A 16,482-nucleotide genomic window follows, 5' to 3' on the forward strand; every position below is an offset into this window, starting at 1 on the left:
AAATGTTAGTAATATTTTAAGGTACTATATCAACAGGATAATAAAGCAAACTCTACTTTGAATATTTCTTGCCGGGGTCCATAAGACCCCCACCTTTCCTATTATCAGGGAAGGCTGAATGGGTGCTCACGAGTGTTTTCAGCTCTTCTGATTCAAGTACAGCTTCTTCTTTTTTTTTTTAAGATTTATTTTTTTGAGAGAGAGAGGAGGAGGGAGGGGGAGTGGGAGGGAGGGAGAGCATGAGTTGGGGCACAGAAGGAGCCAGGGAAAGAGACGGGTGTGTGTGTGTGTGTGTGTGTGTGTGTGTGTGTGTGTCTCTCTCTCTCTCTCTCTCAAGTAGACCCCGTGCTGAGCACAGAGCTGATGCAGGGCTCTATCCCATGACCCTGAGATCATGATCTGAGTTGAAACCAAGCACTGGATGCTTAACCCGACTGAGCTACCCAAGTGCTCTGTCAAGTACAGCTTTTTAAAATTAATATGAATAAAGATATTCCCACCAAGAAATAGTCCCACTTTTGTTCCCTTTTAAAATAATAATGGGGGGATGGGGGTGGTGCCTGGGTGGCTCAGTCGGTTAAGTGTCTGCCTCTGGCTCAGGTCATGATCCCAGAGTTCCAGGATCAAGCCCCGCATGGGGCTCCCTACTCAGCAGGGAGTCTGCTTCTCCCTCTCCCTCTGCTTGTGCTCGCTCGCTCTCTCTCAAATAAATAAAATCTAAAAATAATAATAATAATAATAATAATAATACTGGGTTACTGGGTCCTCTGGGGTAAAAAAATACCTTACAACATTCAAACACAAAAGATAAGACAGAATCTAATCAATGAATAAAACAAGAGAATAAAGATTTCATAGTACCATTAGCTTTCTGAAGTTACTGAAGTACTTGGTCAGTAACTTGGGGAAATTCTGGCTTCTACCTTTATTTATTTGGTTGGTTGGTTTTATTTGTTCTTCCTTATATAACCCACCTGACTAATAAGAATAAAAATGCTATCTTATATTTGTAGAGATTCCTGGCTTTAAGCTGGGATTCAGAAGTTATGACTTTGCTCAGTAAGAAATCCAAGTGGCTAATCCCAGGAACAAGAAAGTTCCCAGCACTTCCGTGGCGTACAAAATCAAGCACATGCTCACCCAGACCTGATCAGCACCGACTAGGGGCAGGAAACCAACCAGGGTAACTTTAGAAGACCTACCAGAATTTCAACCAAAATGCATCCCCCCCATTCTCCCCAGAACTGAGAAATGGACTGTTCTGAAAGAGAAAGTTCATATTTGAACATTTAAGGAAAATGATGCCTAGGCTCTCTGAAACTTTCCTTTCTCACGAATTCACTTTCTAGCAGACCCCCAACAAGAATGAGATAATGACAGAAGGCAACTCCTAATAAAATTTTCAAGCAGGGGACGCCAGGGTGGCTCAATTGGTTGAGCGCCTGCCTTTGGCTTGGGTCATGATCCCAGGGTCCTGGGATCAAGTCCTGCTTCGGGCTCCTTGCTCGGTGGGGAGCCTGCTTCTCCCTCTGACTGCTGCTCACCCTGCTTGTGCTCTCTCCCTCTGACCGATAAACAAAATCTTAAAAAAAAAATTTTTTCTTTTTTTCCAAGCAGAATTCTGTCCTGAAGCACCCACTCTGCTCTAGCTCTATCCTGGCTCAGTGGGGATCTAATGCCTTCATGCTATCCTCTGGCTGTGTCCAAACCTCTGTCATGATGCCTTCTCCCAACCTACCCTCTTCGGTATAATATACTTAAGAATTCTAGGCCTACTCATCACAGCTGCATCTCCTTACCCAAGTAGATAAAGATACATATTTCTAGTTAATCTTCAGATTAGTCTTCAAAGTAAGCCTAGAGGTGTAAATGAGTGGTTCTCAAGCTTATTCAGGTGCCAGACATTTGGAAGTGAGAATCCTCTTTGTAAAGCATTTATATAGTTCCATCATAAAAACATGGAATAACCTTACTAACATAAAATGACTTTAGTATTACATATTTAATATGCAATCAAACATAAGAACAAATGTTCATTAAAAATTATTAAAAGGTCAGGGATTTCTGAGTTCTTCCAGTAATAATTCATTACTGTTCATCAGTAGAAGGCACCAATAAAGGAAACATAAGGAAAATAAAAGCAAAATTTAGAGGGCACCTGGGTGGTTCAGTTGGTTAAGCGACTGCCTTCAGCTCAGGTCATGATCTTGGAGTCCCTGGATCGAGTCCCGCATCGGGCTCCCTGCTCAGAGGGGAGTCTGCTTCTCCCTCTCACCCTCTCCCCTCTCATGCTCTCTCTCTATCTCATTCTCTCTCTCAAATAAATAAAATCTTTAAAAAAAAAAAGCAAAATTTGGAAAACTCTATTCATAAACCTTTTTTTCTCTTACAATTAGGAAAACTGCAGAAATACTGTATTCCCATACAGCAGCCTCAGAACCACCCCTGTGGCTAATCAATAACTCTACGGGAGGAGGAGGGGCTATTTAAAAAAAAAAAAAAGATTGTCTTAATTGACAAAAATTTAATAACATTTTTCCCTTGCTTCCTAAATCCTTCCAAGATGAGGAAGGTCTACAAAAAGCGTCCAGGGACACCTGGGGGGCTCAGACGATTAAGCGTCTGCCTTCAGCTCAGGTCATGATCCCAGAGTCCTGGGATCGAGTCCCGCATCGGGCTCCCTGCTCAGTGGGGAGCCTGCTTCTCCCTCTGCCTGCTGCTCCCTGTGCTTGTGCTCACTCTTTCTCTCTCTCAAATAAATAAAATCTTAAAATAAAAAGAAAAAAAGCTTCCTGCCCCATTCCCTCTACTCCTTTTTTTTTCTCAGTGGAAGCCAAAAACGTCTTGGAATCCTAATCATACTGCTCCTGGTAGGGTGGCAGGGGCAATCTGCATGACCCGCATTCCGAGCCACTGAGACTCAGACCCAGATGGTGTTCAGGTACCTAGTCATCTTCAGCTCCAACTCCATGACAAAGGCTTGGTCTCTATGCAGCTGTAAGGGAGATAGGAAGTCAGTTTTCCAGCACAGCTAACCTGGCCTCCAAGTAATGTATAGCCAAAGCACACAGATTTAAAAGCCAAAAGGACTCTTAGAACAATCCAGCCTAGCTACACTTAGGAAAACTGGTTTCCGTGCTGTCTTTAAGATTTTATCTATTTATTTTAGAGAGAGAACGTGTGAGTGTGCAAGCAGGGGGAGGGACAGAGGGAAATCATGACCTGCGCTGAAATCAAGAGTTGGATGCTTAACCAACTGAGTCACCCAGGCACCCCGGAAAACTGATTCTCAAATAATTATTTAGAAAAAGTATTTTCTACTTTTTAATTTTCACTGAATACTTACATAGAGTCACAAAAGTCATAATTAAAATCTGTGTCCCCGATCCAAGAAAGACTGATAGCAGCATCCCTTTTCTTGGAGGACGGAATATATCACCATGAACGAGTTTCCAGCCAAATTCTTCCTGGGCATCCTCCTAAAAAGGGAATGAAGTTGTTTAACTGACAATGTGGTATCACCAGGACAGCTAGACAGTTTGTTCACTGGTGAATATGCTGATACAGAAAAATTTTTTTAAACTTACGAATGTTAGTATTTATTCCAATTCCAAAGTTTTATGAAGTTTGACTCCCAGAGCTTTACAGTTTTCTTGAATTGCTTTTAAAGGAATGTTGTATGTTAAGTATATTGAGAAACTTCAAAAAGATATATAAAATAATGTGATAGTCAAGCTTTATGATCCAACTTGATGACTTAATTTTACTCACATTCTATCCTTTTCAATCTACTTTTACCAATCTCCAAAATGAGTGAATGGTATTAGGTTTCACACCTACTTTGCTGGGTATGGTAGACTTAGCTATGAGCATATGAACAAGTTTGCCACCAGCCCTAACTGCTCCCCTGATCTCTAGACACACATGCACAATTTGCCTAATTACAACTCCACTTGGTTGTTTAACAAGCATCCTGAACAGAATTATCCACAACTGAATGGATTCTCTCTCCCCACCTGTACTGTTTCTGCAGCAACAACACTGCCCCAACCCAGTCACCCAGCAGTAACAGCTCCATCTGGCCAACAGTTCAGTCCCCCAAACCTTGGGATCCTCCTTGATTCCTTCCTTTTTTTCACATCTTGAATACAGTCCTTTAATAAATCTTCAGCTCTGCCTCCAAAATATTTCAGCAGAACCCAACACTAGCCCCCGGTTCAAGTCATCACCTCTTACCTGGCTACCGCAACATACACCACACTGACCTCTGTGTTCCTGCCCTTGCCTCTATTCAGTTACTTCTCAATACAGCATCCAGCAGGGTTCTTTAACCAACTGGGTGTTTTGGACCAGAAACATCGGGTCATTTACTGTCTTTCCCTCTTCCACCTTCTCCATAGTTAACCAAACAGTATTCCGTCCTGCCTTCTAAACCCCTTCTGTATCTGTCTGTCCAGCTCCTTTCCCCTTTCCTGCTACCATCCTATCTCTGGGAGTTCCATAAACACCCCTGGACCAGTTTCTGTACCTTCAATCTTGCCCTGCTCTGAATGATGCTCCACATAATATTCAAAGTGATTTTCCTACATCACAAACCTGGCTATGCAGTGCTGTTTAAAATTCTTTAAGAGCTTCCCTGTGACCTTCAAACTGTATTTAATTACAAGTCCTTCAGACTCTGGCCCCCGCTACTTTTTCAGCCTCATTTCTCGACATTTCCTTCAGGATGCATCTCATCTCTACCCCAAATTCCCAAACTTCCACCTTTGTGAGCAGCAGACAATGCTACTGATAATATGTTACATTTACACATATTTTTTAGTAAATATAAATCAACTGGAATTTGAAACATGGAAACTTTTATACAGGTACTAATCCTGCTCTTACAATGGCTAATATAAGGCAATAGTAAAAACCAAAATACTTCCATATACACCATGGAATTATACTCGGTCATTTTTGAAGAATGTACAAATTGAAGTTTTATTAAAAGTATCTGGGTTCTAAATGGATTAAATAAAATTACATTTGGGACTAACTTCAAAATAACTGAAAGGGAGGAACTGGTGGGATTCTATAAAAGACTAAACATGAGCTGAGAACTGTTGGACCAGGGTGACGGGTGTACTCATCTCCGTGCTTCTGTGAATGTTGACGTTAAAAGTATGAGGGAAAAAAGTCCATTAACCTCTTCTTTTAGGTGGGGTAGTATTACAGACGAGGGACCATTTCTGATTACTTTTTTACTGAATAAGCACCAAAAAATTCAGAGGTAAGTGAAAACTAAGTTTTCCATAAAGGGCCAGGTCCCCTTTCTTTGGAGAAGACAAATACGACGAGTTCCTTACTACCCTTGCAGAGATCCTCTGCTTATACATAAGGAAATGTGTGAATACCTTTTCTCATTTTGCATAAATCATAGCATATTATACACATTATTTCACATCTTGCTGTTTTAGTCTAATAATACGGAGATGCCTCCACAGTCGTATATACAGAATTGCCTCATTGTTTTTAATGACTGCATAGTATTCTACTGCAGGGACATTCTGTAATTTATAAAATCAGTCCCCTATTAATGAGTTTTTGAGTTTCTGAAAATCTTTAGTTATTATAAGCAATAATACATTGTTTTTAAAAAATAGCAGTAATAATAAAAACCTCTGCATCCAAGTTAGTTTCTAAGAACTGAATTGTTGGGTCAAACTATCTACATTATAAACTAATATTGCCAAAGTGCCTTTCATAAGTTACACCAATTTACATTCTCATAAACCACGTATCAAAGTGCTCATGTCCTCAATCCACCAACATATTATCAAACATTTTAATTTCTGCCAGTGTGCCAGAGGAGCAAACAATCCTGCACTGCAGTTTTATTTTGCATTTCTCTTATTATGAATGTTATATCTTTTTATATGTTTAAGAACCATTTGTGTTTGTTTTTTAAAGATTTTATTTATTTGTCAGAGAGAGCATGAGAGAGAGTGTACGCACGCACAAGTAGGCAGAGCTGCAGGCAGAGGGAGAAGCCGGCTCTCTGCTGAGCAAGGAGCCCGATGCAGGACTCGATCCTTGATCCCAGGACCCTGGGATCATGACCTAAGCTGAAGGCAGACACTTAACAGACTGAGCCACCCAGGCATCCCTTGTGTTTCTTTTTAATGGACTCTCTTTTCATGTACCATGCCTGATTTCTAACTGGGCTGATGATTGTTTTTGTAATGATTTTAGGATTTCTTTATTTATGAGGAATTAACTTTTTGTTGGTGACGTGTTAAATATTTTCCCATTTGACTTTTATCCTTTTACTTAATGGTATTTCTTCCTATTCAATTTTTTTTTAACATAGTAATCATAGAGCAATCATTTCTTTTATAACTTCTGGCTCTCTGTGATACTTGAAAAATTCTACCCTTCTCCAAGATTTAAAAATCAGTTTCTCATGTGTCGTAGTATTTTATAGTTTCACATTTTCATTTTAACATAAGGAATAAGGTTGGAATCTACCTTATTTTTTAACCAGATGGCCACCCACTTTATCCAATACTATACATCAAATTTGTTTTCCCTGCTGATACACTTTTGTTAATCTCCAAATTTTTAGAATCATTATTATTATAAACAGAAAATGTTTACTTGGAATCTTTTTGTTCACCTATTTTCCTAAATTATCTCTTTGGGATTGGTTTTTATTTATTTTCTGCTAAAGTACTTCTATAGAAATTTCTTCAGGTCTGATCAATCGATGGATTGATTGATTCACTGCTAAAGTTTACTTCTATAGATATTCCTTCAGTGACGGTCTGTGGTCCACTATTTCTGTTCATCTGAAAAAGATATTTCACCTTTATTCTTGAAAGATACCTTCTCTGGGTACATGATTCCATGTAAACAATTTTTCTCACTGATTTAGGATGTTTTGTCTGAGCTTCCATTTCCAATTTAATTGTTTTTCTTTTGCAGATGCTCGAATTTTTTTTCCCCCTCTGGCTGATTCTAAGATCTTTTTTCTCCGGTGTTCTATGGTTTTGTCACAGTTGATCTAGATGTGGATTTCTTTTTATTTCTTCCGCTTGGGACATACTGTGTTTCCTTTATCTAAATGTTCCTCTTATTTTTTCATATACTTTATACTCTGTAATTAAGAGCTGCAGTATCTGAAATCTTCAGGGGGGTTCTAAACATGTTGCTTATTGTAAATTTTTGTGAATTTCTAACAGATCATTTTTTTAGATTTATTTATTTATTTTAGAGAAGGGGAGGGGAGAGGAGCAGAGGGAGAGGAAGAGAGAAAATCCCAAGCAGACTCCCCGCCAAGCATGGAGCCCAGCATGAGGCTCAGTCTCATGACCCTGAGATCATGACCTGAGCTGAAATCAAGAGTCAGATGCTCAACTGATTGGGCCACCCAGGCACCCCCTAGATCATATTTTACTGATCTTAAATTGGGGGAATTCTACAAACCTAAATTTGGGAGAATTTACCCCAAAGGATTTCTACTTGATTCTGCTAAGAATCAGAAGGCACTTGCTAACTTAGAATCATTTTGCTCCCCTTCAAGAATCCATACTTAATACAGGAGGAGACTGAGGTTCAGCTCCCTTGTTAGTGACCCAAAGTTTAGTCTCCCAGTTGGTTAGAGACTTTATATAAGGACTGACTCAAAGGAGTCAGTTCTCAAAGGAGAACTCCATCCTCTTGTGCTTGCATTGTTTCCTGCTCTGGTCTCAGCTCACTTTTGTGGGGGGTAGGGTGGAGTTGGAAGATAGTCCTTGGATACCTTTTTACCTATCATGAGCCCAGCAACGCATCAACAAGGCTAGTACATCAAAGAATGACTCATTCATGCTGTGAATTGTGTAACACTGATGAATCACAGACCTGTACCTCTGGAACAAATAATACATTATATGTTTAAAAAAAAAAAAAAAAGAAGATAGTAGGAAGGGAAAAATGAAGGGGGGGAAATCTGAGGGGGAGATGAACCATGAGAGACTATGGACGCTGAGAAACAAACTGAGGGTTCTAGAGGAGAGCGGGGTGGGGGGATGGATTAGCCTGGAGACAGGTATTAAAGAGGGCACGTTCTGCATGGAGCACTGGGTGTTACACACAAACAATGAATCATGGAACACTACATCAAAAACTAATGATGTGATGTATGCTGATTAACATAATAAAATAAAATTTAAAAAAAGGAAAGAAAAAAAGAGAATGATTCATTCACTCAACAAACATTTACTGAGCACCAACTATAAAAGCACAGCACTGTTTAAAACACCAGAGATACTATAGTGAGTATAACAGAAAAATCCCTCTTGAATACGTGTTCTCATTGGGAAGGCAGACAATTAAAACAAGTGAGTACATTAGATGGTGATAAGTGCTCCAGAGAAAACTTAGAAAGTATGGATGTGTATGGGGCCAGAAAGGTGTAATTTTAATTTGATGGTCAGGAAGGTCTCACTGGGAAGATCCTATTTCAGTAATGACTAAGTAGGTAAGGAAGCTAGCCGTGTAAATATCTGAGGGAGTAAATAACATTTGAGGTAGAGAGAAAAGCAAGTGTAAAGGCCGGAGGTGTGAGAACACGCCTGACATGTCTGAGGAATAGTAAGGAAGCCAGTATGGCTGGAGAAGAGCTCCAAGGGGGCACTGTAAGGCCTACAAACCACTGTAAAGACTCTGGCTTTCACTCTGAGTGAAATGGGAAGCCACTGGACAGTTGTGAGCAGGAGTGAACGATCTGAGTTATGTTTGAACAGCCTTGCTCGGACCACTACAGTAAGGGAGGCAAAAGGAATGAGAGCAAGAGGGGAAGCAGGGGTGCCATGGCCTCCACCCCATGGCACCATGGTACAACTGAAGAAGAAAATACCATTTGAAATTGCCAATTATGAAGAGTATTTTGAAATTATTTTAACAAAATATTTAATAAAATAATCAGTAAAAATAATGGAAAAGAGACTGTAGCGTAGAAATGTTAAAAAGCTTATAAACATTAATATGTTCTTTTTCTAATTAGGACAGAAAAGTTATGGGGAAAAGGCTAAGAATTCAGAGAAAAGAAAGCAATAAAATCTGAGTTTTTTGTATTCATTACAAGTCACTATGATTCTAGTGGAAACTTTTTTTTTTTAAAGATTTTATTTATTTATTCACGAGAGACAGAGAGAGAGAGAGAGAGAGGCAGAGGGAGAAGCAGGCTTCCCGCTGAGCTGGGAGCCTGATGCGGGACCCGATCCCAGGACCCTGGGATCATGACCTGAGCTGAAGGCAGACGCTTAACCATCTGAGCCACCCAGGCGCCCTGATTCTTGTGGAAATTTTATCAAAGAGCTGCTATACAATGAAAAAGTATAAAATGTATAACATTATATAACTTTAAGTGTTTTGAGAATAAATGAGATTGGGACATTAAATTACTTTGAATATGCCAAAAGGCTGAAATGATAAAACTCAGTGAAAATTAATTTTAAAAAAGCTAAACACACACACAAATAAAAACTGCTTGGGAGTTATTCCACTCAACTTTGCTGTTTCACAAGGTGGGTGCAGGCTGGGAATGGAAAATCTGAGTTGACAGCACGTATGTGAGAACGGGGGACAGACCTGGAGCTGTGCACCTACGCTCACTCTGCACCAAACCACTAACACAGATGGGGCTATGAACAGTGCTGCTCTGAATGCTGGAGCGACTACAGTTCTAGAAAATACCAATTCTTAAGGATCACTTTATTTGAAAAGGTGAATTCAGGATAACTTTTAAGAAGAAAGATTCTGTCTAAAGCCATTATTTCAACTTTTTCCAAAGAACTAAATACAGACTATTCTTAGCAGGTCAAATGTTTCACTCACCGTAGAATCCATCTGATTATATCTGGCAATATCTTTATGCAGTGTCCGTAGCATAATCATAGCCACCATTCCAGACAAGAAGAGGACAATGACCAGGGAATTCATGATGCTGTAGAAATAAACACGTCAGGATTAATCTGCAGCTTAATTACCTTTTTAAAAAATTTATTCAATAATGTTAAAACAGTATTCATCAAAATCAAACTTTGACCTAAAATCCAACAGATTCAATGAGCTTTGTTCTATTACGTGTCCTTCTAGTGGATACATAACTTTATATACTTATCATAATAATCTCATCATAATCTGTTGAGAACTAGAATTTTTTTTATGTGTGGTCAACATTATTAAATAAGTACTATGCCCAAATAAATTCAATAAAAGCTGCAGGGATTAACAAAGGTCTGTATCCTCAAGAAATTTATGACAAACAAATTTACTCAGTAAGTTAATGAGTGTCAAAAGGTAGTCTGTTAACAAAGCATAAAAAGTAAAGTGACAACACCACGAACAACTCTCCAGATAAAAATTTTGAGTCATGCTCTGAAGAAAATAATAATAATAATAAATAGTCATAACATGAGCAGTAGCTTCTTCCACTTCAGGTAAGGTGCTCAAATGTTCTGTTTCATTCATTCTCCGTTAATCCTCAGGGACAGTCTCGTGAGGCAGGTATTTCCAGATAAAGAAATGGGACTCTGAATAACTGGGTGACCTCGCCTGACTCACAAACAGTGACCTGGCCAAGGCTGAACACAAGTCTATCCAATTCAAAAGCCCAGACTTCTGGAGAACTAGAGAGGATTAGAGAATGAAGGAGATGTTCAAAGGGACAAAACAAAGAGTAAGCCCAGAGCATAAAGTGGATTAACTCTGTACTCTTACCTAAACCACTGAATGTGGGTATGAGGCATAGATTCCAGAATATAGTCCCATCTGGATGCCCATCTGATGTTTTTATCTTCCTAGGGAGATAAAACAAAAGAAAACAAAACTCTTTAAATAAGCATTTGCTGACAAAATATATTAAGAATCCAAACATTTCCACTCATAGCCTGACCTCCCATTCAATTAACGAATGTAATTTCTCATTATCATAACTTGGATTAGTCATAAGTTTCAGCAGTAAATAACAAATAATAAAAGAGTTCCTAAAAGTACTTAGTTACCTGTATTTTTTTAAAGTCTTGCTTTAAATTTTAACAAAAGTTTATTTTAGATATCAAAATTTAGAGCTGACTTAATAATTTTTTTAGAAAATTGAGTGGTATAACTTATTTTTTATTCTCTTTGATGCCATCTATGCTCATGAGACACTACAGTCATAACTGAGCATCTGGCAGGTGTCACCCACAATGAGCTCTTAATACCTAGAAAGAAATACATAGTGTTCTTTGCCCTAGGTTTGCAAAATTACACACTATATGGGGGAGAGTAAACGTCACAACTATACTTGATCGCCAAGACAGTTTATTAAAAATAGAGGTGGAGGGGTGCCTACGTGGTGCAGTAGGTTAAGTGTTCAATTCCTGGTTTGGGCTCAGGTTGTGATCTCAGGGTGGTGAGATTGAGCACTGCATCGGGCTCCGCACTCAGTGTGAAGTCTGCTTCTCTCCCTCTACCCACCTCCCTCCGACACGCACATGCTCTCTATCTCTCTCTAAAATGAATAATCTTTAAAAAAAAAAAAATAGAGGTGGAATAGTGCCTCAGATTCTCATAAAGTGAACTTTTACTTTCTTCCTAAGAAACTTCTCCATTAATGAAAACACTCCCTTGAATTCCCTAAGAACCTATATAAATCATCTACTATCAGGGAACACTCCATTAAAGTTTATGCTAATTCAGACTTTAAAAGAATGTTGCTTTCCCAAATGCTTGTTACATAAATCTTTGACATTTTCATATCATTATCTAGGCCTATTTTCTACATTTTGTCTTTTATGTATCTCTTATGACTTAACATTTAATCAGGTTCAATTCTGCAATTTACTACCTTCTCATTTAAATGGAGACTTAGTTTTGAGTGTGATTATGTTGCCTGGTGCACTGACAAACTATTCCAAATCAGCTCATTAAAAGCTTATCTATGTGACAAGGTTAATCATTAATATTTTTAATTAGTTTAAGTAGTATGAATTTAAAATCAATTTCTGAGTTATACTAGAGATAAAAACAAACTCACGTGGAAGCTAACAGAGTAAGTATAGGCAATTTTGATCTCCCCGGAAGCCTTGTTACTTATATCCATGGGGGGTCCAGAGCAGTCCGGCTTATCTGTATGGGTATGCTTGAAGCTGTGGAGGAAACATTTTGCAAGATGCTGATAAAGTACAGTTTTTAAAAATGGGGTAAAGACTAGAGACTCTACATATTTTACAATGCTACTATAGTCAAAGGCAAAATTATTCCTGTCACATTTAATAGTACAAATATTTACTTCATATAAATAACGGACTAAGTTATAAGTATGTGTAAGAAATTATTATTCAAAATTAGAAACAAACTTTTGAAAGCACTATACTTGAAGAGCATTAAATATCTTTAAAAAAAGGGGGCACCTGGGTGGCTCAGTTGGTTAAGCGTCCAAGTCTTGATTTCGGCTCAAGTCATGATGTTAAGGTCCTGGGATCAAGCCCTACATCTGGCTCCCTGCTCAGCATGGAGTCTATTTGTCTCCCTCTCCCTCTGCCCCTCCCCCATCTCATGAGAGTGGGCTCTCTCTGAAACAAATCTTCCAAAGTAAGTATCTTAAAAAAAAAAAAAATAAATACTGAGGGAGTTTAAATTAACTGCCATCTTATAATGGCATGCATTTTTTTTTTTTGAGAGTGCACACGTGAGATGGGGGAGGGGCAGAGAGAGGCGGATTTTTTTTTTTAAGATTTTATTTATTTTATTTTGAGAGAGTGTGCACGTGAGAGCAGGATGAGGAGGAGGAGGAGAGAAAGAATCTCAAGCAGACTTAGCGCTGATCATGGAGCCCCACACAAAGCTGGATCCTATGACCCCGAGACCACGACTTGAGCCGAAATCAAGAGTCCCAGGCTCAACCAACTGAACCACGCGGGCACCCTGGCATGCATTTCTTTACCAGTAGTGGCATGGGAAAAAGGCTAATTCAATGGTGAGGTGGGGGGGGTGTGTGTGGGGAAACATGAAAAAAAAATGGAATACTCAATCAAAAAAAATCTCACAAATAACTGACAGGTACTTTCATACTAAAAATACTGACAACTTGAAAAGATGCTCTTTCAGTGACTTCTCACACAATGGCATCTAACAGTGCATGGAGATTTTAGAAATGATAGCACTCATCAGCGCATTTGAGGGGGCACCTGGCTGGCTCAGTCAGAAGAGTGTGGGACTCTTGATCTCAGGGTTCTAAGTTCAAGCCCCACGCTGGGTATAGAGATTACTTAAAAAAAAAAAAAATCAGCTCATTTGGGCCGCTAATGAGAGGTCAAGTTGCAAAATATTAGAGGCAATGCTTTTCTACTATAACAGAAAACCCTGTCCCAACCACTCACATTCTCCACTCCAAGCTGACACAGCAAAAGTGTCAAAACTTTCTGGGACACCTGGGTGGCTCAGTTGGTTAAGTGACTGCCTTCGGCTCAGGTCATGATCCTGGAGTCCCAGGATCGAGTCCCGCATCAGGCTCCCTGCTCAGCAGGGAGTCTGCTTCTCCCTCTGCCCCTCCCCCCTCTCATGTGCTCTCTCTCTCTCTCATTCTCTCTCTCAAATAAATAAATAAAATCTTAAAAAAAAAAAAAAAAGTGTCAAAACTTCCGGATTAAAAAACAAAACAAAAAGGCACTTTGGCTTGACCACTTACCATAACAGAAAAAAAATATCTGTATGATTTCTCTGGACAACCCACAACTCAATAACCAATCACACTAAAGAGAGTTTTAGTAAAATCAATCCTGAAATGCCGGATTATATGTCAGAATACTGATTAAAGAAAAAGTTAACTAGGCCCCAAATATTTATTCTTTGGGAATAATTTCACTTACATTTACTTACTTTTTAATTTCTTTTTCTTTTATTTTTTCAAGTAAGCTGTATGCCCAAAATGGGTCTTGAACTCACAACCCTGAGATCAAGAGTTGCGTGCTCCACTGACAAAGCCAGCCATGCGCCCCCCTTTAAGTAACTTCTACACCCAACGTGGGACTCCAACTCCCAACCTCAAGATCAAGAGCCACATGCTCTTCCGGCTGAACCAGACAGGCACCCCCACATTTATTTACCTGTTTTGTATAGTTACCTTTTTGGTTCAAGTTTGGCAGCCACTAATCTTGCTCCCATGGACCCAGTTTCAACAACATGATAGTATATTTTGATGTCAACGTGGTTGAAGATGTAAAATGTATCTCTTTCATGGAATTCTGACTATGGAACAGAACTTAAAGGTAGAAAACTGGCTATACAAGAGTCAAAACAAAACTTTAAAATGAGGCACAACAAGCAGGAAAATTTGAGCTTAGACAGAGTTTTAATCCTTCCCCATAAAAAAAACCTTTACGTTTTAAGCTTAAACTCTCTATAAGCCACAACTAATTGGCAGAGTACAAATTAGGTTTCTTTAATGCTGTAATTCTTACATAAAAGTAGGTGCCTGTTAAAAAGAACACATCTAATATTTTCTATTTTTCCACTTAAGATAAAACTAACCAAATAAATTTTAAAATATTACATGTTATGAGCATGCTAAATCTTACACATTTCAACACTTTCCCTTCTTGGAAGTTTTATAACCAGACTAAACCAATAACTTAAATTATTTAAGTGTTTCTGGTCAACTCTCCCAAAAGCATTAGCTAATGTAACCAGTTTCAAGATCAAGCTTACGCTAACTTCTACCATCAAGTCATATTAATTAAGAGATTAAACCTGATTGACCTGATTACACAACATTTAATATATATTCCCAATAACTTTAATACTTTCTATTATTAACATCTTCACTTTACTATCATTTTTAAATATAAAAGAATGGCCATAAAGGCATTTACCTTTTTTTTTTTTTTTAAGATTTTTTATTTATTTGACAGGGAAAGACACAGCGAGAGAGGGAACACAAGAAGGGGGAGTGGGAGAGGGAGAAGCAGGCTTCTGCTGAGCAGGGAGCCCGATGCGGGGCTTGATCCCAGGACCCTGGGATCATGACCTGAGCCGAAGGCAGACACTTAACGACTGAGCCACCCAGGCACCCCAAGGCATTTACCTTTTAAAAAAATAGGTGTAATACCAAACTTCTGCAATATAATATTTTATGGACTTAAAATTTGTAATACAAACTTCATGAACTTATAATGAGGTCTTTCTGGTACTCCACTAATCTACTTTTAAAAATATATATGTAAGATTTATGAGTCTAACTTTTAATAGAGTCAGAACATACAAAGTCCCAGCCCTTAGCATAGTGCTTAACATATAACAGACACTTTCAGTGAATACTGAACTAAATCTAAATTATTTTAGTTCTAGAATTAAATTTATACGTTTTTAATCTGGCCTATGTTTAAGGTCTAAGTAGTTGTGCTTCAGAACATCTGAATTGTACTCATCCAATGACTATCTATAACAAATTTTGTCCAGGTAAAGACTGAATCCTTCCATACCAAAAACATTTTTAAAAAAAGTAGCACAGAGTTTTTCATGCACTTACATTAATAACACAGGCATCTTTTGCATGGCCTTTATCTGTAATATAACAGCCAATGGGAAATCCAGGATTACAGAACCTCTGACCATCTTCAACATCATAACACCATGTTACAGGCATATTATCCACAATCCTATGCACAGAAATAAGTCAAGTTAGAAATCGTCGAACATGACTAAGAAATAGTGCCCAAAGCTGTTACCACTTCATAAAATTTAAATGTCTACAAATGCCTTAAGATGTCAAAACTACAATAAAAGAATTTTGATAAGATGTGGTATATTTCATAGGCAACAGCATTATGTCAATATTTGATACACTATAGTGAAGAAAAAAACTTTATAGCTTCTTTGAAACTATAAATGTATATAGGAAAGGGAATTTTATAAATTTACTGCAGTTGCTAACTTAACAACATCATTATCTAGATATGTAACTATAGTTTACCTTTAGCAAAATACTCAAAGCTCTAAGTTAGGTGCAAAGCAATGTATCTAGTTCCTTGGAAAAAAATTTGATGGAACAGTATAGAAGCAAATGTCCTTTATTACTTGGTAATTCAATAAAAAGGAGAGGAACATAACTGCAAGATGGGAAAATATTTAACTTAAGGGCCAGGTGAAAAAAGTGAAAATATAGTATTATCTATTAAAGCTGTGTAAATCCAACTTATGTTTAAAAGAAATGCTGCAATAAAACTAGAGAAACAAAATTTAAAAGTTCTATAGTGAAAACGAACTTAAGGGATAAAAATAAAGAATAAGGTTCTGTGGCATTGTCTAACTACATTAAAGTCCGAGCATGTGGTCCCCTGTGCCAAGAGCACACTACAGGATACAAATTTAAAAAATTACTAAAAATACACTAGCTATATTACAGTCATAAGACAACACTCCAGGGCATGTTTTATTTGTTAATTAATGTATGCCTTAGGAAGTAAAATTATG

At 38.2% G+C, this 16,482-nt stretch overlaps 1 protein-coding gene across 1 annotated transcript in view; it reads right to left on the reverse strand.

Moving 5' to 3' along the window:
- The window catches only part of TM9SF2 (transmembrane 9 superfamily member 2), a 58,082-nt gene that overhangs the window by 17,900 nt on the left and 23,700 nt on the right, over window positions 1–16,482 (reverse strand). The window contains exons 5-10 of the mRNA XM_025874644.2: window positions 15,539–15,668; window positions 14,135–14,259; window positions 12,047–12,158; window positions 10,747–10,826; window positions 9,862–9,970; window positions 3,347–3,479 (exon numbers count right to left, since the gene is read on the reverse strand). Of these exons, the coding sequence (XP_025730429.1) occupies window positions 3,347–3,479; window positions 9,862–9,970; window positions 10,747–10,826; window positions 12,047–12,158; window positions 14,135–14,259; window positions 15,539–15,668 (689 nt within the window). The remainder of the gene's footprint in view (window positions 1–3,346; window positions 3,480–9,861; window positions 9,971–10,746; window positions 10,827–12,046; window positions 12,159–14,134; window positions 14,260–15,538; window positions 15,669–16,482) is intronic.

This window comes from Callorhinus ursinus, unplaced genomic scaffold, assembly GCF_003265705.2.
Source record: "Callorhinus ursinus isolate GAN/ISIS: 27379988/994484 unplaced genomic scaffold, GSC_fseal_2.0 scaffold7, whole genome shotgun sequence".
Taxonomy (NCBI): domain Eukaryota; kingdom Metazoa; phylum Chordata; class Mammalia; order Carnivora; family Otariidae; genus Callorhinus; species Callorhinus ursinus.